General features: G+C 54.6%; 2 protein-coding genes across 13 annotated transcripts in view; one reads left to right on the forward strand and one right to left on the reverse strand.

Moving 5' to 3' along the window:
- Positions 1-5,148: 5,148 nt before the first annotated feature.
- Positions 5,149-14,982, forward strand: CYB5R2 (cytochrome b5 reductase 2). 4 transcript variants are annotated; one of them, XM_025894423.2, is made up of 9 exons: positions 5,149-5,328; positions 6,576-6,716; positions 7,009-7,081; positions 9,291-9,397; positions 9,665-9,794; positions 10,400-10,483; positions 11,219-11,304; positions 12,495-12,594; positions 13,457-14,800. In XM_025894423.2, exons 1-9 carry the CDS (start codon positions 5,308-5,310, stop codon positions 13,627-13,629), a joined length of 915 nt encoding a protein of 304 aa, XP_025750208.2. In that variant the 5' UTR covers positions 5,149-5,307; the 3' UTR covers positions 13,630-14,800. The 4 variants fall into 4 exon arrangements, with proteins under 4 accessions (XP_025750208.2, XP_025750210.2, XP_073739083.1 ...); XM_073882982.1 differs by lacking the exon at positions 5,149-5,328 and adding an exon at positions 5,489-5,672; XM_025894424.2 differs by lacking the exon at positions 5,149-5,328 and adding an exon at positions 5,489-5,647.
- A 778-nt stretch (positions 14,983-15,760) lies between these two features.
- The window catches only part of PPFIBP2 (PPFIA binding protein 2), a 146,025-nt gene continuing 140,545 nt past the window's right edge, over positions 15,761-21,240 (reverse strand). For 3 of the 9 annotated variants that reach the window (XM_073882973.1, XM_073882976.1, XM_073882978.1), the window contains 3 exons: positions 20,126-20,302; positions 17,882-17,947; positions 15,769-16,733 (listed from right to left, as the gene is read on the reverse strand). In XM_073882973.1, coding sequence (XP_073739074.1) covers positions 16,662-16,733; positions 17,882-17,947; positions 20,126-20,302 — 315 coding nt within the window. In that variant the 3' untranslated portion in view covers positions 15,769-16,661. Of the gene's footprint in view, positions 16,734-17,881; positions 17,948-20,125; positions 20,303-21,240 lie in introns of all 9 variants that reach the window. The other 6 variants (XM_073882975.1, XM_073882979.1, XM_073882980.1 and 3 more) reach the window with 5 other exon arrangements.

The following is a 21,240-nucleotide window of genomic DNA, read 5'->3' on the forward strand; positions in this document are numbered from 1 at the left end:
TGTAAATAACACGCTGGGTTGTAACGGGACTCGCCTCGTGTCTGCGCCTAGGAGTCACCATGTGTCTCCGGAAGTTAGCGAGCAACCAAAGTCCTGGCTGTGTTCAAGTAGGTGAAGGGCATGCCTCCCTTCATTTCTTTCTTTTGGACATTTTCCTCCCCTGCCCCTGCCCTTCCACTTCCTAAAGGCCCGCCTTTCCTCCATTCTAGGTGTGAGGCTCCCAGCCCCACCCCCTCTGTGCAGGTGGACCTCTGCCCTAGAAACTGCATTTGCTGCCCCATTTGCTCCTCGTGGGCTCCGCAGTCCAAGCTTGCTGCCATCAGGAGACTTTAACCCAGCCCCTGCCACGACAGAGCCTGTTTGGGAAGAGTGGGGGCCACTGCTGTAAGCACCTCGGAGGGGCTTCAGTAGCACTGCTCAGGGGGGCTCCCCTGGGTGCAGGTAGGGCAATGGGCAAGCTGTTTTTTTGACTGTTCCCAAACACACTCTTTCTGGCAAATTCTGCCCATTCCCGGTGTCTCAAGACTCTTACAGAAGGGAGGTAGGTGGGGGGATGGGGTAACTGGGTGATGGACATTAAGGATGGCACGTGATGTGATGAGCACTGGGTGTTACATGCACCTAATGAATCGTTGAACACTATACCAAAAACTAATGATGTACTTTATGTTGGATAACTGAACTAAAAAAAAAAAAAAAGACTCTTACCTTTATACAGTCTTACTCCACCATCCCATGTCAGCCCCTGATTACCAGATGTGTGCAAGGTCTCCCAAGCCATATTTCTGTTATACAAATCGAGGTTGAAGCCGGTCCAGAAAGCAAAGTGTTATTATCGCTCTCCGCCCACCTCTGGGGCACAGTGGGGAATTCTGATCAGGTGGTATCAATACACTCTAGCTTAAAATCCTCGAAGAGGAAAACCAAGGAAACTCTAATTCAAGCAAGGTTTTACCCTGGTCATGGCATTGGGTGCTTGGAGTGGGTGAGGTGTTCCATCAGTGTTCTCTCATAAAGCTCAGCCCAGTCAAGCTGAGGACAATCCCCAAGCCTGGACTGGGCTGCTGGGACCCTTTGTTCAGGATGACATTTGTGCACAATGCACAAAGGACTGTGTTCAAGAGCCAGGGTGAAGAGGAAGGGATGGAATGGATGGGCTGCTCACGGGGCCTGGCAGAGAAAATGAGCTGAGGACAGGACCAGCAGCAGCGTGGAGGCTGCTGAGGGAGGTGGTTTGCCAGAGAAAGGAGTCACACAGAGCAACAAGAACATCAGGCACCAGAGGGGAGGAGCACTTCCTGGCTTTTCTGATCCAAATCCCAGAAGAGCTGTTTCTGGAATCAATCCAATTATAAAGAAACAAGCCAGATGAGACAAAAATAATAGTTCCTTTAGTAGATTAGTTTCCCATTGCTGCTATCATGAATTACCACAACTTTGATGTCTTTAAGCAGCACAAATGTATTAGTCTCCTACTGTTTTGGAAGCCAGAAGTATAAAATCAGTTTCACACCAGGCTGACGTCAAGGTATCGGCAGGGCTGGTCCCTTCCAAAGGCTCTCAGGAGAAATCCTTTCTCTTGCCGTTTTCGGCTTCAGTGGCTACCTGCATTCCTTGGTTTGTGGACCCTCCCTCCATCTTCAAGATGGTCACTCCAAGTGCTGCTTCTGGCCTCGTACTGCCTTCTGGTCTCCTCCTGCATCCCTCTCCTAAGGAATATTGTGATACAGTGGGCCCAACCAGACAACCCAGGATAGTCTCCCTCCCTAAAGATCTTTAGGTTACTCACAGCAACAAAGCCCCTTTTGCCATATAAGGCAGCATTCATGGGTTCTGGGATTTAGGATGTGGGCCTATTTGGGGAGGGTCATTATCCAACCTACCACAACGTAGGCTTAATAGCTAGAACGTCAGAGGTGGTCATTTGTTCAGGGGCGAAATGGAAAGAAATCATTTTCAAGGTCAAAAAGCTAATGAAAAGCCCACAACAGCCCAGACACTGTTTAGAGAGGAAAATCTCAGGGAGCTTTGACTTGGCCACAGCATCAGTACCCCCCCGGGGGGTCTCAGCAGTGGGGGCGGCTGGCCCCCTCACTTGGGAAGCTGTCTTGTGGGGCAGAGTCTCATACATCCTAAAACAGTGACAGCAGATATTCATTCTTTCTTTTTTCAGCAAACGCTGAGCGCCTCCTCTTTGCCAGGCCCTATTACCAAGCCTCAGATGTAGAGAGTGAGCATGTGCTCATGGTCTATTTCATCTAAAAGATGAGCCAAACCAGGCAGAACGTGGGCATGCAAGGGGCACATCTAGAGTGTGCAGGGGTGCTGCGGAGAGAGGCAAGCATTGCCTTCTCGGAATTACTGGAAGCCCAGACAAATGCCTGCCTCTTATCCTGCTCAAAGGGTAACAAGGGGGGATGTGCCGCTCCCTCTCTGGCCACACGGAGGGAAAAAGAGAAGGGAGAATGGGGGGTAGAGGCAACTGCTAAGAGAGCCACAGGAAAAACGGAGGTGCCCAGTGATTCCAAAGCCAAAAAGAAAGAGTTGATTGAACCAGAGGGAGAAAATTAAGTTCATTCTTCATTCACCCATTCATTCATTCATTCATTCAATATTTATTGAGCATCTACCAATTGCCAGGCACTATTCTGAGGCCTCGGAAACAACAGGAGTTAAAACAGAGCAATTCCTGGGGCACCTGGGTGGCTCAGTCAGTTGGGTATCTGCCTTGGATGCTGGGATCATGCCCCTCATCAGGGTCCTTGGTCAGCTGGGAGCCTGCTTCTCCCCCACCCTCTGCTGCTCTCCCTACTTGTGCTCTCTTGCTCTCCGTCAACTAAATAAATAAAATCTTAAAAAAACAAACCAATACCACAGCAAGTCCTGGCCTCATGGAGCTTACATTGTAGTAGAGGGAAAGAGTAAGCAAGTAGGTAAGATCCACAGTATGTCATCTGCTGACATGTTTTATGGAGACAAATTAAGCAAAAAAGGGGACACTGACAGAAAGGACTGTTCTTCTCTTGAGCATTTCTGGAGCATCTACTGTGTGCCAGGCAGTGTGCTAAATGTGGCAGGGCAGAGAGGAATTCATTCATTCATTTGCTATCTATTTATTGAATGTTCTCTGTGTGACAGTCACTGTGTTCAGCCCTGGAGAAACAACATCTCTGCCATAATGGAACATCTAGACTAATGTGAGAATCAGCCATTTAACAATTAAATATACAGGATGTATAATTACAAACTGAAGTAAAAGCCATGAATAGAATATAATGTGTACATCTACTTAAATTGGGGGATTGGATCGGGCATCTCTAAGGAAGAAGTGGTATTTGAACTGAGACCCAAAGAATGTATGAGGGAAAGGTATAAACAGTGGTAATAAACGACTGTAATTAGAGCAGTATGATATTGGCAGAGGGGTTGGGCAACGAGATCAAGAGAGAGCAGGGAGACCAGAACCAGACTCGTGCTTACACGAAGACTGATATATGATAGGGGTGGCACTACAGGTTAGCCACCAGGTGAGCAAGTCAACAAATATTAGAGACAACACATTATCCACATGGAAGAAATTAAGTTGGATCCCTGCTTTGCATCCTATACAGAAATCAGTTCCAGGTGGCTGAGAGACTTAAACGTTAAAGGAAAAACTTTAAGTCTTGTCAGAAAAAATAGAGAATATCTTTATGATCTTGCATAGGAACAAACAAGTCACAGAAAAGCACTAACCGTAAAGGCAAAAGATTGGAGATTGATACGTCTGACTACATCGCAATTACAAACTGCTATTCATCAAAAGCCAGAGAGAGAGAGAGAAGAGAGAAGGGGAGGGAGGGAGGGAGGGAGGGAAGAAGTTGCATACCAGGAGAAAATATCTGTAACTGATATAACTGGCAAAGAAGTGGCCTCTAATATACACAAGACTCCTAAAAATTAGTAAGAAAAATTCAACTCAAGAGAAAAAGGGGCGGGCGCCTGGGTGGCTCAGTTGGTTAAGCGACTGCCTTCGGCTCAGGTCATGATCCTGGAGTCCTGGGATCTAGTTGCGCATCGGGCCCCCTTCTGGGCGGGGAGTCTGCTTCTCCCTCTGACCCTTCCCCCTCTCATGTGCTCTCTCTCTCTCATTCTCTCGGTCTCAAATAAATAAAATCTTTAAAAAAAAAAGAGAGAAAAAGGGGCAAAAGTCATGAGCAGGCATTTTTTTTTTTTCAGAAAAATAAAACAAAACAAAACCAAAACCACCATGGGGAATAAACGTATGAAGGGTGTTCAACCTCCTCAGCTCTTAGGTAAATGATATTAGGTTCACAAGCCATCATTTTACATTTATTAGATTGTCAATAATTAAGACATGTTACAATAATATCCTGGTACCTACAAGTATTAGGGGAGGTGTCCACTAAGTAATGTGCCTGTGCCGGTGTGTATTTGGGGGCTGGGGATGGCTGGCCATTTCTTGGCCTCTGCCTCCCTCAGGCCCAGGACGCAGGGATTTACCTTTACCACCGGCAAGGGGAGAACTGATGGGGGGAGGGGGTTATCAAGGTTCTGAAATGTGCTGCGAAGAACCCCCATAACCGTCGGTCGATGCCTGCCATTCTGCCTCCTGTTGGTCTAGTGTTGGGTACCTGTCGTCTCTCTCTCCCAAAAGAGAATGAAGGAGTGAATGAGCGCTTTGAACGAGTCTTAACTCCACGACACCCCCATCCGGGCAAACACCCAGCGCTAGACCAGGCCCACAGTAGGAGCTCATTATGCGCGATGAACGATTATATTCATGTGCTCTCTGAATTGGCCTAAATTCCCATTGCTTTTACCAGCATCCCCTCCTCCCACCCAGACGCCCCTCCCTTTCCCCCACCTTGGCACAGTTCGGACCAGGTGCAGAGAGGAAGTTCTCCATCCCGGCTGCTCCGAGAGTGCTGGGAGAAGGCAGGATGGACAGGGGGCCACGAATAAACAAGAGATGGCCGCTAGGAGCGGGGACCCCGCAGCGGTGGCACCCCGCGGGCAGGGCGCGGCAGGGCGCGAGTCGCGCGGGAGAGGAGCTCTGCGGGCCGCGGGGGCGTGTGAGCTGTGCGGGGCGCGGGGAGGGGTTACGGGGGCTGGGGGTTGCGCGGGTGCGGGGTGGGGGGGAGCGGGGTGCGCGGGAGCGGCGGGGCGCGCGTTGCCGGCCTAGCGCCTCTCCCGGCGTCGGCCCGTGAGTCTCCCAGGCTTCCCGGCCCGCCAGGCGGAGCTGCGGGCGCGCCCACGAGTCGGCCCGACGCGCCGCGGCCTAGCAGGCAGCCCCACTTCGACGACATGTTCGGCGTCTCGTTCCGGGTGGGTGCCCGGGGCGCGGCGGGGAGAGGCCGCGGAAGTCCGACGGGGTCCCGGGCCTGCTGGGCGGTCCCTCGGCCCAGGGCGAGGGCGTGGGCCGGGCGGGGCCGCGAGGGGCGGGGAGCGGGGGGGAGCGGGGCGGCGCCGAGCGGCGCCGGGGCAGGCGTGGTGTGGCGGCGACCTGGGCGCCGCGGCCCGTCCCCGGTCCCGCCGCGGCAGGCTGGGGTCGGACCCGGGGCGGGGTTGGGGACCCGAGTGGCGGCGAGTGGCCAGGCCTCCTTCGCCTGCCCCGGAGGGTGCTGGTGTGTCCTGAGGCGCTAAGGTAATGGAGCACCCCTAAGTCGGAGGTACTCACCCCCACCCCAACCCGCCTGAACCTGGTCGGGGGAGTAGTGGGGGTGGCGAGCCCCATCCCCTGCCTAGCTCTCAGCAGCAACTACCTGCTGGATACCATGCCTGTCTTCCCTCTTTAGATCTGTCTTTGGGGGCTGCGACGTTCATTTTAGATTGTGGGTTAGAAGCAGTGCCACCAGGGGTGCCTGGGTGGCTCAGTTGGTTAAGCTTCCGGCATGATCCCAAGATCCTGAGATCACGCGCCACCTCAGACGCAGACGCTGGGCCCGGAGCCTGCTTGGAAGTCTCTCTCTCCTCTCCCCCCCCCCCCCCCCCCCCCCCCCCCCCCAAAAAAAGCAGCAGAAGCAGCAATGCCATCACCTCGAGGAGGGGACTCCCCGGACTTTCACCCTTGTACCCCTGGATGTACCAGGTTGGAGGCAGATGGGTAGGAAGGGCCTGGTGACATTAATTCTGCCTGGCTGTGTCTGATCTGCAGCTGACTCCTCCCTATCCTCCAGATCCACCATAGGCCCAGCCTGCATTCTGTTTTTTGTTTTTTTTAAAGATTTTATTTATTTGTTTGTTTATTTGAGAGAGAGAGCGCGCGAGTACAAGAGGGTGGGGGAGGAGTAGAGGGAGACAGAGAAGCAAGTTCCCCTCTGAGCAGGGAGCCTGATGCAGGGCTCGATCCCAGCACCCTGAGATCATGACCTGAGCCGAAGGCAGACACTTAACGACTGAGCCACCCAGGCGCCCTGCATTGTTTTATTACCTTTCCCTCGGTCTGGTTTCTTCTGGGCACGGCCCAGCTTCTCCTGTGCCTTTGGTGTCGGGAGGGTGCTGTTGTGCCTGAGCACTGTCCTGCCCAGGGCACGCAGGATGTGAGGCACCCTGCTCACATTGTGTCTGGCTAGGACCCGTCCCTGCTCCTTGCCATCACCATCATTGGAGTCACAGTGGTCCTGTTGGCCCTGAGGAACATGAACTCACGGAGAAGACATACCACCTTACAGGACTCTGAAACCAAGTACCTGCTGCCCTTGATTGAGAAAGAGGTAGTGGAGTCAGCCCACCCCCTCCACTGGCAGCCTGTGAAAAAGAAGAGGGCGAGCGTGGTGGAGAATGTGCTGGCTGGGAAGGCAGGGCAGTGGGACAGGCATTTTCTGGCCTCCAGTTTGCTCCCCACTGCTTCCGAGTGTGTGTGTGTGTGTGTGTGTGTGTGTGTGTGTGTGTGTGTGTGTGTGTGTGCTGGGATCGCAACAAATAGAGCTTCCTTTACCAGGCATTTGAGTTGCCCAGAAATGCTTCTCGAAAGCTGACAGAGTCTGCCTCTGTTTTGTTTTATAGCAAATCACCCACAACACCCGGAGGTTCCGTTTTGGACTGCCCTCACCAGACCATGTCTTGGGGCTTCCTGTAGGTGAGTTCAGGGGTTTGGAGTCATCACCAGGGACTGGGCCTTGCCAGCACTCTGCTCCTCTCAGAAACTCAGCTGGGGTGGAGAGGTTGCCTTTCCTAAGACAGGTCAGCTTGGAGATGTAGAGAGATGGGCTTGGGGGCAGTCCATTTCCTTTCTCATTGTTCGATTTGGGCTGACACAGAAGTGATGTCTTAGTGAGCACTGAAGAGAAGTGAATCTAGGATCAGAAGCTCTAAGATCTCATCATAGGCTACTTGCTGGGCAACCTTAGGCAAGTCCTTCAACCTCTCTGAGCCTTGGTCTATGAAATGGAGTTTCCCAGGCCTGCCTGCCACCTGGGTTGTTGTGAGGGTAAAGCGACTGATGGGTGTGAAAATTCAGAATGTGCAAAGTGCTGTGTACATGTGAGGGATGGAAGGAACTGATGTCCCCTACAGTCAGGAGAAAGGCCCAGAATGTGTGGAGAGGCAGGAGGGAGTCAGGTGTGTCTTCCCACGCAGTGTGTCTTTTCAGCAGGGACCTCAGACCCACACAAAGAGGGACCCAGCATGAATACCAGCCCTAGCAGGCCTAGAGTTCTGAGTTATCCCATTTCTAGTCTGTCACACCACCAGACGCCCAAGTCCATCTTAGTGAGGGGGAAAACCTTGGCTAGGTCCCCAGCCTGGGGATTCAGAGCTTTGAACAAACTGCTAGTTTGCTTGCCAGCCTGCTGGAGACCCTATTCTTGTCCTGTTGTGTGTGGGACCAAACCTTGACCTCTCCTCTATCGGGTCATGAAATTACTCACCAGGCAGCCCACCTGGCCCCCGAGCTTCCTTGCTGCTTCCTCTTCCTGTCTCCATCCACAAGAGCTCAGTGCCAACCTGCCTTCCAGCCCTCTGTCTGGCCTGTGGGGTCAGGCCTATTGGCAAGAAGGCTAAAAGAATGAAAAATGACGAGACACGGAATTTCTCAGAATCTGCCATGAACCCCCCCTCCTTCGCCCTGATATAGGTGGTACAGAGTTGGTGGGGGGGGGATAGGTAGTTTGGAGGCTTCTGGAAGAGTCTGCTGTGAGGGCCTCCCAGCTCAGCTGAATCGAAGGAGGTGAGAAATGGGGCCCGCCAGGGCAGCCCCATTTTCTCCGGGACGGACACGGCCAGGCCAGGCCCAGGTTGGCTGCATCTGAAAGAGACTTTCTGAGGTCTCCAGGTTCACATTTGTTCTCAGGAGGAAGCTGCCTCAGGCATTTATTTCTGTGTGTTCCCGAGGTGCAGCCAGGCCATAGCCAGAGTTGCTGAGCCTGTCCTTTCTTCTTTCCCTTCCCTGCAGTTTAATTCCAGTATAGAGCCAGTCCTACTTAACCCTGAGTGTTTGCACCTCAGGCTTCAGGGCCTCCTCAGAGACCACAGAGCTTCCTCTTGCCTCTGTCCCCTAGCGGCTCCTGCCCGCACCACTATTCCTTGTAGTCACCGAAGTGTCCCACTTTAAGCTCCAGGGGCGACCTGAGCAGCCCCGCCCATCCTGTGACACTGGGACGTAGTCCCGATCCATAGGTCTGTGGCCATGCCTGGTCCATTTGGTTCTACCCTGGAGGGGCAGAATTCCGCGGCTCAAAACTCAAAACTCTTCCTCAAGCAGAGCCATAGGCCAGGAAGACACAGTACTCTTTCTAGAACTCCTGGTCTTTGGTGTCAAATCCCGGGGCCCAGCGTGCCTGTGAGCCCAGGCTGGCCCTGAGCCAGGCAGCAAGAAGCAGAAGAGGGGGCTGTGGTTCTTTCACTGACCCCAGTGATCCGCCCAGTTCAGGAAGAAATGGCTTTGTGAAGGCAACGTATTTTGCTTTAAAAGGGAAGCACACCTTTCTGTTATTTTTAATACTCAGCCTCCAACCCAAATGAGCTCTTCCCGTGCAACAGAGGACTCTGACGCAGGAAGCATGCACTCACGTGAAGATCACAACTCCACGGGGATGGAGGCAGGGCAGGCACATCATCCCCGCTCACCCAGAGAGGTGAAGTGACTTGCCCAGGGTAGTGTGCGGAGTGACAAGGGCAGGCCTAGGACTCAGGCATCCTGGCTCTGGGCCCCTTCCCTGCCTGGGGCTGCTCCTATGCACCCTTCCACACTAGGCACTTGCCTCCCTGAAGCTCAGTCCTTTATGGGAATCCCGGGGCCTCTTTCGGCTGGCTGTGCTCACATTTAGCATTGGATGCGTTTTCTGTAGGTAACTATGTCCATCTCTTGGCCAAAATTGACGGTGTTCTGGTGGTCAGGGCTTACACACCGGTGTCCAGTGATGATGACCGAGGCTTTGTGGACTTGATTATAAAGGTAAGTGGTGCCCCCTGCGTCCAGCTGCCGCACCCTCTGAAGCCTACAAAAGGTGGTAGGGTGGGGAAGGAACCCATGACCTGGGAAGGGCTTTCCAGCAGTGTCATGAACAGTGAAGCTGTGGTGAAGTCTTCAGGGGTGCTTAGAGCAACTGTGAGGGCGGAGGACTTTCGCTGCAAGGTTTCCAGTAGCAAATGGAATTCTGAGTTGTATGCAGCTGTGGCCTCTGGTCTGAGGATGTACAAACCAGGCTGCCTTGTTTTTCAGATCTACTTCAAAAATGTGCACCCCAACTATCCAGAAGGGGGGAAGATGACTCAGTACTTGGAGAATATGAAAATTGGGGACACCATCCTTTTTCGAGGGCCAACCGGTCGCCTGTTCTATCATGAACCAGGTACTGGGGGGTTCACATTCGGCCTCCCGCTGGAAAGAAGATTCTTGTGGTTGTTCCACTGTTGTAGAAAACTTCTCAGGGTTGGGTCCTGTGGACTTGTCCTTAAAGCCTTCACATGTTCACTCAACACACACACTTGATGAGATTGTAAGCTTCATTAAGGTAGGGGAGTGCTGGGGTGTTTCCTCATGGAAACTGGATCTCCAGAACGATGCCCGATGCAGAAAAGGTGTCTGTAAGGCTGAGCAATGGAAGGATGGATGGATGGGTGGCATCCACTCTTGTTCCTTACCAGATACTCACTGTAATTAGTAATTTACTGACTCGCTCATTCATGCTGTGGCTCAGAGTGTTCTGTGAGGCTCCATTTAACTTCACTGTGCTTCCCTCCTCCCTCAGAAGAAAAGGTCTAGCGAGTCCTTGGCTCGGTTTCCACTTTGTGCACCATGGCCCCCGGGCCGCCCTGACTCACTTCTCTGGTTGAGAACGGTGCGGCCCCTTCCTCAGGTGGCCTTGCCTCCTGGGAGTCCCAAGCGAAGCCCGTGACCTCTTACAAGCTCTCAGGGAAGAGCTGCAGAAGTCAGAGGGGTCCTGTGTGTTTCTAGGGAACTTTTCAATCAAGGAATACAAAACAAGTGAGCCTGAAAAGAAGCTGGTCAGTCACCTGGGAATGATCTCTGGGGGCACAGGTGAGAGACTTCCGGGGCTTCCTTCTCGGGGGGAGGGGCCCCGAGACATTTCGTATTTTGGAGTCATTTGATCCTAGAGGAGACTCTTCCATGGCTGTTTTAGAGGGGAGTGCAGGTTGATGACAGGCCTGGAAACGGACCCCATGTGCCCTGCTCCCCTGGTCCAGCATGCTGGCTGCCCTAGGAAGTCAGCCTGGGGCCCCTGGAAGAGTCTGGGGACCGAGCTGAGTAGGCGCACACATGGTCCCCCAAGGGCTCCTGGATCCAGGTCAAGCCCGAATCTCCCCATCCCCTGAGAATGAATGTCTGAAAGAACAGATGTATCAGGACACCTACATGTGCCAGGCACCATCATAGGCGCTTGTGAAATGATCACACTTACTCGTCATTCATTCTGTTGTACACATGGGGACACCGAAGAGCTCAGACGGGCACCTGACTCACCCTGCTCCGAGAGCAAGTCGGGATAGGGGGCTGAGCGTGAAACCAGCCAGTTCAGAGCCAGGGCTCTTTCCATCTTGCACGTGAACACCAGAAAGGGCTTTCGATTTATTGTTGCATTAGAAGGGAAAACCAAAACGAAGGGCGGTTTTCCACTTTGAGTTTGGGGGCAGGCATGAGAGAAGCAGGACTGGGGCTGAGGCAGAGCGTCAAGGGGCTGCAGACCAGGGATCGTGGGTACGGGAGAGGGAGGGAGCGCCACTAGCTGTGTCCCGCCTGCTCTTCCTGTCCCAGGGATTACGCCCATGCTGCAGCTCATTCGCCACATCACCAAGAACCCCAGCGACAGGACCAGGATGTCCCTCATCTTTGCCAACCAGGTCAGTTCTGCCGAGTCAGCCCTGAGCTTGGAGGGGTAGGAGGCATGACTGCTGAGCAGGGGAGGTTCACACCTGCCCCTGCCTGAGCTCTCGCTGCCTCTGCCACAGGGCGGGCGGGGGGCGGGTGCTGAGCAGGTGCTCAGCCGGGCTGTGGGGTGTGGCCGCTGGAGGAGCGAAGTCCAGGCCTGGTTTCCCACTTGTTTTTGTTTTTAACTCTCTCCCCAGCCACCCTATGAACTAAGCTTTCTTTCCTTCATAATCAATTCTGTTTTTCTAAGTATAAAACCGTAGATGCCCTCAGTAGAAATTTTAGAAAATACAGAAGTATATAAATACTTGACTTCTTTCCTGTCTTTCTTCTATACATGCCATGTATTTGCAATTACATTTATATATTGCTTGGTTTTTTCACTCAGCATTACCGCATGAGCATTTTCTTCTCATCAAACCTCTTTATATTTTCATCAGTCTGTATCAAGTTGCACCATTATTTACTGTATTTGCTGCATTCAGATTGTTTCCAGTTTTCACAGTTGTAAAGGATAATACTGAACGATACTGTCTAGGCTTGATGCCTTTTAGATTATTTTCTTAAATGGGATCCCAGAAGTGAGACTGCGGGCACAAGAACCGTGACGAGTTTTAAGATCCAGGTCCTCTGTGCAGTATCTCGGAGCTGTGACAAGTTTCTTTTGGCTTTGGTTTCCTTTCCCCAAATGAAGCTCCAGCCTGTGTTGCCCTCTGCCTTAGCTCTCCAGGGCTGTTTATGTTAGGGGGACCTTATGTATTACTGCCTTCACCCCTTGCGCTCCCTGCAGAAGATCGTGGGCCCACACTCAGCTCCTTCCAACTGGGTTCCAGCTGGGTCAGCCCTGCCTGGTGCTCAGTGTGGATGGGGGCGGGGGGCTGGGCCCTCTGAGTGAGGCCACCCCGCCTGGGCTCCACAGTGGCCTTCCAGCTGGAGGGTGGTCACCGCCACTGCAGGAGCCTCCCCTGTTCTCTGCCCACAAGAGAGAGGGCCGGTAGTGCAGAAGCTGCAGCAGAACCTTTGTTTGCCCCGGGAGTCGTGGCGAGAGCACTCCCACTCGGGTGGGCTCAGCTCAGGCAGAAATGTGCTGACCTGTGTGCTCAGTGTGGGGACCAAGCAGGACGTCCCTGGAGGGGCTTTGCTCATGTTGCTTCTCTTCTAGACAGAGGAGGATATCTTGGTGAGAAAGGAGCTTGAAGAAGTTGCCAGAACTCATCCAGAGCAGTTCGACCTATGGTACACCCTGGACAGGCCTCCTGTTGGTATGATCCCCACAGTCCCCACTGTGGGTTAGCTCCAACCCTTGACCCACCTCGGGAACTAGTCCCTGGGTTTGTTTTGCTTTTTAGGACTGTGCTTGGGAGCTGAGACCTTCAGCTCTGTCCCTGCGTAGGAAATGGAAGTGGAGGGAGAGAGGATTGGGGACGACCTGCTTGTAAGAGCAGTGTCTGATATCTCAGCAGCAGTCCATACGCGCAGTGAACCTCAGGAGGGACTCAGAGGGACACCCAGTCCCTGGGTCGCTCTGAGCACCCACTCCATGCTACACTCGACACAGCGTCCCGCGGAGACATCACACACATGGCCATGGACCCCTCGCCTCCTTACCACTCGACCTCTCCTGGACAATAGTCATCACTTGGCAAGCCCCTGGCAGCTGCTGCAACCCTAGCCAGCACCCAGCCACCCCCGCACCCTGCACCTTCATGCTGCCTCTCCTACTGCACCCAGCTGTGCCTGCCTTGTCATATAGCTCGCTGCCCAGCAGAGGGCGCCCCCCAACCGAGCCACAAACCCCAGGCCTGCTCCACCCTGCCCAGCCCCCTGCTCCCTGCCTCGATTCACACCACGCCGCACTGTTGTGTTCTCCATCCCTGCCCCTGTGTGTGGCATCAGACACCAGCCGTGAGCCTGGGATCCGGGGTCAATACCGAAGGCTTCCTAGGTCTCCCATGTCCTCCACTTCCCTGCTTCTCTGCGGAGAACAGCAGTACAGACTTCTAAGCCTTGGAGAGCAGCCTTGCCTCCCTCTTTGGGGTGGGGCTGGGGTGGGGGCAGGTGGCTTGGGGTCAGGGGCTCCACCCAGCAGCCTCACAGCTTTTTTCTACTTCTGCTTAACCTCAGGCTGGAAATACAGCTCAGGCTACATCACCGCCAACATGATCAAGGAGCACCTCCCTCCTCCTGGGCAGTCCACACTCATCCTGGTGTGTGGCCCACTGCCCCTGATCCAGACAACTGCTCACCCTAACCTGGAGAAACTGGGTTATACCAAGGATATGATTTTCACTTACTGATACTTCCCTTGCTTCTAGCATATTTGCCTGGTCCCTTTCGTCTGTTTTGGAGTGAGTTCTGCCTCACCACATTAAACTGGGATGTGTTCACAAGTGCCTTGTAATGCATCCTCAGGCACATGGCTCCTCGTTCGGGTGTGAGCCTAAGAAGCATTCAAGGGGCTGGAGGCAGACTGGTTTCTGAGGCCTCCTAGCTTGGGAGGCTCGAAGGAACTCCGTTTCAGTGCCTTGTCCCATAGTTGAATGAAATCAACTTCAGCACAAAGCAGACGGCTCAGGAGACGTGACTCTGTGGGGGACCTGCTAGGCCAGCCCTACATGTGAACGGTCTTCTGTGTGTCCAAGGGAAGTCAGAACTGGCAAAAGTGCAGGGGCAGAATTCCAGAAGGATCCAAGTGGGGTCATATCAACTCCCAGTAATCTTTCTTGAGCTCCCATCTCCAGAGTGTTCTGTTTTGAAGGTCAGACTTACTAGAGGGCCCAGGCACCCTCCATGTGCACTCTTCCTTCTTTTGTAGGAGACCCTTGAAGTGGGAACGGTGTTAAAAGGTATTAGGGAGTTGTAAATCCGTATGGTAGGCAGGCTCCAGCCATGCTAGATTCCCTGTGTTTTGCACAACAGATGGAGGCAAGGGCCCTGGTTTTCTCAGCATCTTCTAAATGCCAGGCCCCGTTCTGGTGTGGCAGGTGGGGTGGTTAGCACAGAAGCTTCTGAACTTGCAAATGAGATGAGGCTCCAGGAGTTATTCCTGAAATCCTTGCCATTGCTAAGCGCAAGTGATCCAAGTGACCCCCCCAGCCCTGACTGTCCACGGCCAGGCTGACGTACTGCTCCGTTGCCCAGGGATGGGTAGAACTTGTCCTGCGCTTTGGTTCGCGTCATTCTCACAACAAGCTGGAGATTCCGTGGGGATGATGTTCTCCCGAGTTACAGATGAGGAAAGTGAAGCTCTAAGACGAAGTTATTATCTTCAGGTCCTTCTAACAGGAGGCAGCAAAGCTGGGCTTTAGACCTGGGTGCTTAATTCCTTTCCTTTCTGCAAAAACTGGCATTGTTAGCATTGCTGCTGCAAGGGTGTCACTGGATATGTGTGCGTGCGTGGGGGGGGATAGGAGAGGGTGCAGCTGTGCCCTGCCTAGGGATGGTCTCACAGAGGGTGGGTATGGGTTTGATAGGTGGGGGGGTGAGTGGGGGGGAGGGGCTGCGAGCCTTCATCCATGCGTGTGTTCAGCACACCCTCAGCAGATCCCTACTTGGAAAAGATACTCTGCTGGGCACAGTATGATGAGTAAGAGCCCACCCTCGTACTTTCCTCTAACACAGAGCTTACCACACCTTTCCCCTCTGGCACACTCGGGGAACCGATTCATGTCTGAAATCCAGGGAGCACCTCTTCCTTGAAGTCTTTTCTGGCCACTCCCCCAGCTCTCCATTAAAAAGGACAACTGGTTTCTACTGGAGCATCTGTACCTTTCAGCTTAAAACAGGTGTAACCCCCACTAGAGCATCAGCACCCTCAGAAAAGCACCCTGACATTCGTGCCTAGACCTCCAGCCCTCAGCCTGGCATGGAACATGCTTAACATACGAAGGGGTGAGTGGCTGGAGCACGGCATGGCGGCATGCGTGGAGTCCCTGAGCGGTTTGGGGACCAGGGCCGGCGGTACGGGAGTGTGCCCACAGCAGCTGCTCAGTGCCTTTGTGCTGATGGTGGCTGTGTGAGGGAGAAAGAAACCCAGCAGGGGGAGCGCGGAGGGCTCGGGCTCAGGGGCTGACGGCACAGTGGGACACAGGAAACTCCGACGCATCAGTGAAGGCTTCCTGAAAGAAGCCGTGTGGCTTGCTGGCTCCGGACAGGCAGAACTCGGCCTTGTGAGGGGGAGCAGGGGGAAAATGACACCTCACGGTGAGGGAAAGGCAGCGGCACAGGCTTTCGTGAGGCTTCGTGAGGCTGGAGGCTCAGAAGGGCCGTGGGTACTGCCTAAGGCTTTTTAACGCCCCTCTCGATTCTGGAACGGTATCAGGATGAAAACAGTGCTTTGGGAAGGCCGCTCTCGGACAGGGGAGAGAACTGCAGGGCACCAGCTGGGGAGAGGAGGGACCGGGGAGGAGACCAGCTTTGGAAAGCAGAGGAGAGGAGGCCTCAGCTGTCTGTCACAGGCAGGATGGGGCTGTCGCCAGTGGGGAGACTGGCTGGGAGGGACAGAATGGCTGGGGGCACATGGGGCCTCTCCCCGAGGAAGGAGACACGGCAGGGAACAGGCTGTGTGGGGAGATGGCCAGCTGCAGTGGAAACGTTGTTTGGGGTGTGCAAGGGCCGTCTGCTGGGGGCAGCCATCTGACCAGACACCTGCACTTGGGAGCCTGCGCTGCAGGTCAGCTAGGGTTAGGGGGTCCGCTCACGTGTTAGAGCCGCCTCTGCTCAGACCTGAGGAGGCCCAGCAGCACGGACAAACTGACACCCTGCTGCAGAGAAGGGTAGGACAAGGGCAGTAAGGGCCGTGGGAGGAGTCCCACTGCTCCTTCGCCGTGCTCACCCTGGGCCGGTTCCTGTGAAGGGAAGTACCCCCTCAGTGTGGAAGCAGCCAGGAGGGGCTCCCTGTCATTTCAGCCAGCTCAGCCACTACAGGACAGCCAGAACATTTTTTTTCCAGAATTTTCTTCCAGCAGAGTTTTACGAACTCCTTGCCCTTCCCCTTTGGCGTAAGAACCTCCCAAACGTCACCAGGAGGAGCAGGGGCCATTGAGTCTGTGCTGATGTCTCACTGCCCTCCCCACAGAAGTGGGGGGCAATCCACATATAAAAGTACAAAAGGTATAAAAGCTGCGGTGAAGAGCCTAGCATGGTTGAAAACGCAGGGCCCCCGGGGCCCCCTCCTGGACATCTGTTCACTGCTCTGCTCGCTGTCGGCGCACACGTCCGAGGGGTCCTGCCAGCCCATCTGGGCTCTGTGGGTGGCCATGCCAGCTCCCCGATGCAAAGACTCGGGGCCCCCACGCGCGCCTCTCTGGGCTCTTGGCCACGAAGAAAGTCACCTCCAGTCCTCAGGGCTGGGAGCGGCCAGGCGAGAGTCACTCAGCAGCTGGTCCTGGCTCAGCAGAGTCTGAAAGGACACAGCCCAAGGGCCAGTTGAACAGGGTTTTGGTCAAGGCTGCTGTGTGGCAGCTACGCAGGAAGCAGCGGGACACTGGGTGAGGCCCCATCTGACACCACTGGTACCCCCTAAGTTCACGGGGTTCCAGGGACCCCACATGCGGAATCAGAACAGACTGTGCTATTAAGACAATACATCGCTCATACCTTAGAGGGGAAGTTGCTATTGCAAGACCACCCAAGGCCTGCGAGTAGTGATGAGGGCAAGGCTGGGTGCATTCACTTCAGTGTGCAAACCAAGGGAAAAGTAAAATAAAAATGATCTCATTTCGATTCAGGGAGCCCCCCGCCCCCTCCACTTCCATCTTGTCCTTGGATACAGCCTTCTTAATGTGCCCTAATAGATCAGTGAGCGAAGGACGGGGACAGGGGCTACAGCCAGTGGGCTCCGTGATGGGACCATCCAAAAGTAAGGGGCAGTGGAAGGTACAGGGCCTCCATAGCGTGAATCTTCTCTGTGGCTGGACTTTTCCTGCCAGCTGTCGTCTGTCTCTAAGCCTTGCAAGGTGGCTTTACAGACAACTAAGCTGCGGCTCGCAGAGAGAATGACTTGCCTGAGGTCCCAGAGTCAGTGAGAGGCAGAGCAGGGGCTTGAACCAGATTGGCCTCCCTCCAAAGTGGCATCTCTCCTGGACGCCATTCTGCCCCTTCATGATAGTTTGTACCCATGAGGCATACTAGGATGTGTCCACATGCCCACGAGTGCCATGAGGACAGAGGCATGGCCCAAAATGCATGTGTCTCATGGGCAGAGGGAAGAGCAGTGCTCACCAAGTCAGAGAGGAGGCCCGGGCATTGGGCTGATGAGGCAGGTGACCCGGAACTGCCAAGCATCTTGGTTTCCTCACCAGCTCTGAGCCTGGGAAGAGGACCAAGACCTGGCATGCTTTAGCTGGTTTCAGCTCAAGGCCTATGACCCTTCTCAGTGCTCCTAGCAGCTCAGGCCACAGTGCTCAGCACTATCCTTCCAATTTCTAGCACAGCCTAGGACCCAGGTTGGGATTGGGGGGTGGTGCTCAGGCTGTGGGTATCACGACGCCAAACTCGTGGGGCCACCCCAGCACCTGGCCTACTGCAGAGAGAGGGTCAGAATCCTACCGTGAGGCGGTGAATGTCTTGGGAGAGGAGCCCTATCTGCGTCACAGCACCTTCCGAAGGGGCCATCTGTAAAATGGGCAGCAGCCTGGTCAGCACATGCGGATGGACTCAGCTTGTGATTCACAGGGATGGCATGCAAGTCCTGTCCTGGGGAGTGGGTGAGGAGGGGGCCCAGGCCCTGGGGAGTGACAGCTGGGCAGGGCACATGCTGTTTCTGTCCTTGGGAAGGCCGGAGCTTCCAGTATCCCACACTGCTGTGTGCACACTCTCCCAGGGCCTGTCCTGGCACCAACACTGAGGGTGCACAGGAGATGAGAAGCAGCCCTTCCACACATGCTCAGTGCTCCAGCTATTTCTAGAAGCAGAAAGCGGCAGGAATGAAGGCCTCAGCATGCTGAATACACAGACAACTTCCGGTGGCAACGGAACCCCCTATGCTGATGCCCAGGGTAGGTATGGGTGGGCACCCTCAGAGAGCTGCTCATAGAGCTTCCTCACTGCCAGGAGCCTCCCTCGCCTCCCCTCCTCCTCAGGTATTGCTAGTCTGCTCCCTCCTCCCTAAGCCTATGTAGACATTGTAGATTTAGAAGCATCCTCTGAAGGCTTCAAGTATCATCCCACATTTTCCAGGTGGGAAAACTGAGGCCCACAAAGGGACAGAGGCCTTGCTTGAGGCCAGAGAGAAATGTAGTGACAAAATTCCATGCAGGGTTTGAAAACAGGTGCATGCAGAGATGCTCTCCCCAGGACACCCTAGGAATCAGGGACAAAGCCGGTCCTGCGGCTCGATGACAGCCACGCCTAGTGACCAGCCCCGAGGAGCACCTGCCATTCAGTGTCCCGGGTACTGGGATCAGGCACCAGGCTGACTTTAGGGGGGCCCAGGTGGTCATGGCCTGGGGTTATCGGCCATCCCTGGGGCTGCTGGTAGTTTAAGAAGCAAACCAGAGCACTGCCTCCATCTGGGACAGAATCAAAGTGCCCTCAATGGGGCCATCAAGCCCTGCCCCAGCCACCAGACAGTTACGAGGTCGCTGTTATTTTGCAGACGAGGCCCGGGGGACCCAGAAGGGCCAAACCCTGCCCTAGGCAGACTGGAATCTCGTGAGCAGGAGCCCAGACTGGCAAGATGTGTCTCTCCATCAGTCCCCGTCCAGACAAGGCCCATCTGGAAGAGCCATTATCAGTTAGCCAGCCTCTAAATCAGGAAGCCAGGGCTGTTCCCATTCTGCCGACAGACCGGCCAGCCCCCACAACGGTTACGGGCCCAGCCAGGTTAGTAGCAGGGAGGCTGACAAACCACATAAAAGAACAGAGGCAATTTCCACGAGGCCGCGTTCCTGTCTCCCCCTCTGCCCCTGAGGAGGCTCAGGCTGCAGAAACGGAAACCGACTCTGGGGTCTGCACGGCAGATGTGACCCACAGTCAGTGAGCACCAGGTTCCCCACAGCTTCGTAAGAGGGAGGTGGAGCCTGAAGTGAAGAGGCCCCAGACCTCCTCTGAAGGATGCGGGGTCCCTCCCTGCTCCAGTCTCCTCGTCCATGACACTTGGCAAATGCCGAGTGTGCCCCTGGCCGAGGACTGGCTCAGGGCCACCCGCCGTCATGCTGGGCAGCACACGGACTCCATCTCCAGCTGTGCCCAGCTCTCTTCCCTGCCCAGTGAGGTTAAAGATATGTGGTGCTATTTGCTTTCTACATAAATATTGTCTTTATTACCAGAAAGAAGCGACCACCTCTGTGGTTAAGGCACAACACAGTTACGCAGTCACTGCGGCAGGAGTCCCTGCTGCCATCCCCGGGGCCTCAGCCACAACTCTGTGGCCATAGGCCTAAGGCACTTGAGATTGCCCCTCGGTGGAAACCCAGCAGAAGGGCCCAAGAGCTGAGCCTCTGGGGATTGTCCGTGGTCTCTGAACCCGTGTCCAGGGTCGTGTGTTTCCACCGGTGCCGAAGATGGCCATTAAAAATTGCTACAGATGTACAAGCATCTTTCCTCCTGACTCCACCTTTGGCAACAGTCCCCAAAGCCTGGCCCCTTAGCAAAAGTGCCACTCCATACCCTGGCCACCCCCAGAGTTCAGAGAGAGACTGGCCTGGGGTACACAGCAGCCGGAATGTTCTGCGAGGCATGCACAGGGGCGGGTGGTGAGGTACAGCTCTATGGGGACACACGCAGTGTTACGGTGAAGCTCTCGGGGTGCAGAGAGGACAGATAACAAGGCCATCAGCTAATCTGTCCCACCTGGTCCAGCCTGTCCAGTTCAGGGGCATCGAGGGGGCTGAGGCCCCGGTAGCCACTGTAGGCCCTGTGACTGTCACCAACACTGTCACTGGGCTCCATGGGGCAAATGTAGTCTGTCGACTCATCAAATTTCTTTTTTCTTATGTTTCCAAAATGCGAAAATCCTAGTTTCCTTGGCTAAAACACAATAAAAGCAAGATTAGGAGAAGGGGCTTATCAAGTCAGTGTGCAGATAGAACTCACAATATAAGAGCGGGCTCATGAGGAAAGGAAGAAGGCAAACAACTTCTGGAAAAATCCTCAACAAAATAGAGATCCTGGCTAGAGAAAGGCCAACAGATAAATAATCTTGAGCAAGGAGAGAGAATCTTGCTCCTCCGAGACTGTGTACAAGAAACTCAGGCCCTGCTGGCCCACGAGTGACATTCTACTCTCCCCAGGGGAACCCAGGAACTGCTATTGGGAGCCGAGGTGGAGGACCTGCCTCACACAGTCGTGGCCTCTGCGGCTCGCAGCGCCTCATGCCCCGGGGAGGCCACACCGGAGAGCCCTGGGCAGCCCCTCCTGCTGTTCACGCTGGTCTCCCCCAGACATACTTGTGGTCCTGCTCCCTTGGGGAGGGAGGTCTGTGCATGAATTGTAGCTGGACCTAGGCATCCCCTGCTGCTGGGGACACAGCCTCCAGAGATTGTGTGTGTGGGCCTGCAGTCTGAGGAGGACATGGTCCGAGGACAGTGTGGCTCAGGCAGTTTCTCACAAGCTCTGTGGAGTTCAGACAGCCCCAGTGAGTGCTGCTGGTGCTCGTATGACCTGGAGACCCCTGGACAGCCGTGTACTGGCCGCCACCCCAGCACAAGGCCACTGGAGCGCGCCCTATGTTGGCAGGACAGTTCTGAGGAAGACCTCCCAGAGCAGTGTGGCCCACAGATGAGCCTGACCGAACAGAACTCAGAAACGTGAGCTCATCTGCTTGTGAGATGAGTCAAGGCAGCACTGGGACAGAGGATAAGCACCAGATGCCTGAGAGCAGAGGCTTCCGGGACCTAATGTCCGTGTACGGAAAAGTCTACTCTCTTCCTTGGACTCAGGTACGGCAGGGAACTGGCTGAACAAAA

Source organism: Callorhinus ursinus, unplaced genomic scaffold, assembly GCF_003265705.2.
Source record: "Callorhinus ursinus isolate GAN/ISIS: 27379988/994484 unplaced genomic scaffold, GSC_fseal_2.0 scaffold49, whole genome shotgun sequence".
Lineage (NCBI taxonomy): Eukaryota > Metazoa > Chordata > Mammalia > Carnivora > Otariidae > Callorhinus > Callorhinus ursinus.

Excerpts from the sequence above, each read along its gene's own strand:
- CYB5R2 (XM_025894423.2), top strand. The coding sequence starts at position 5,308 with ATGTTCGGCGTCTCGTTCCGG. Across the intron at positions 7,082-9,290 it reads TGTCTTGGGGCTTCCTGTAG|GTAACTATGTCCATCTCTTG; the intron begins GTGAGTTCAGGG and ends CGTTTTCTGTAG. Across the intron at positions 12,595-13,456 it reads CCTGGACAGGCCTCCTGTTG|GCTGGAAATACAGCTCAGGC; the intron begins GTATGATCCCCA and ends GCTTAACCTCAG.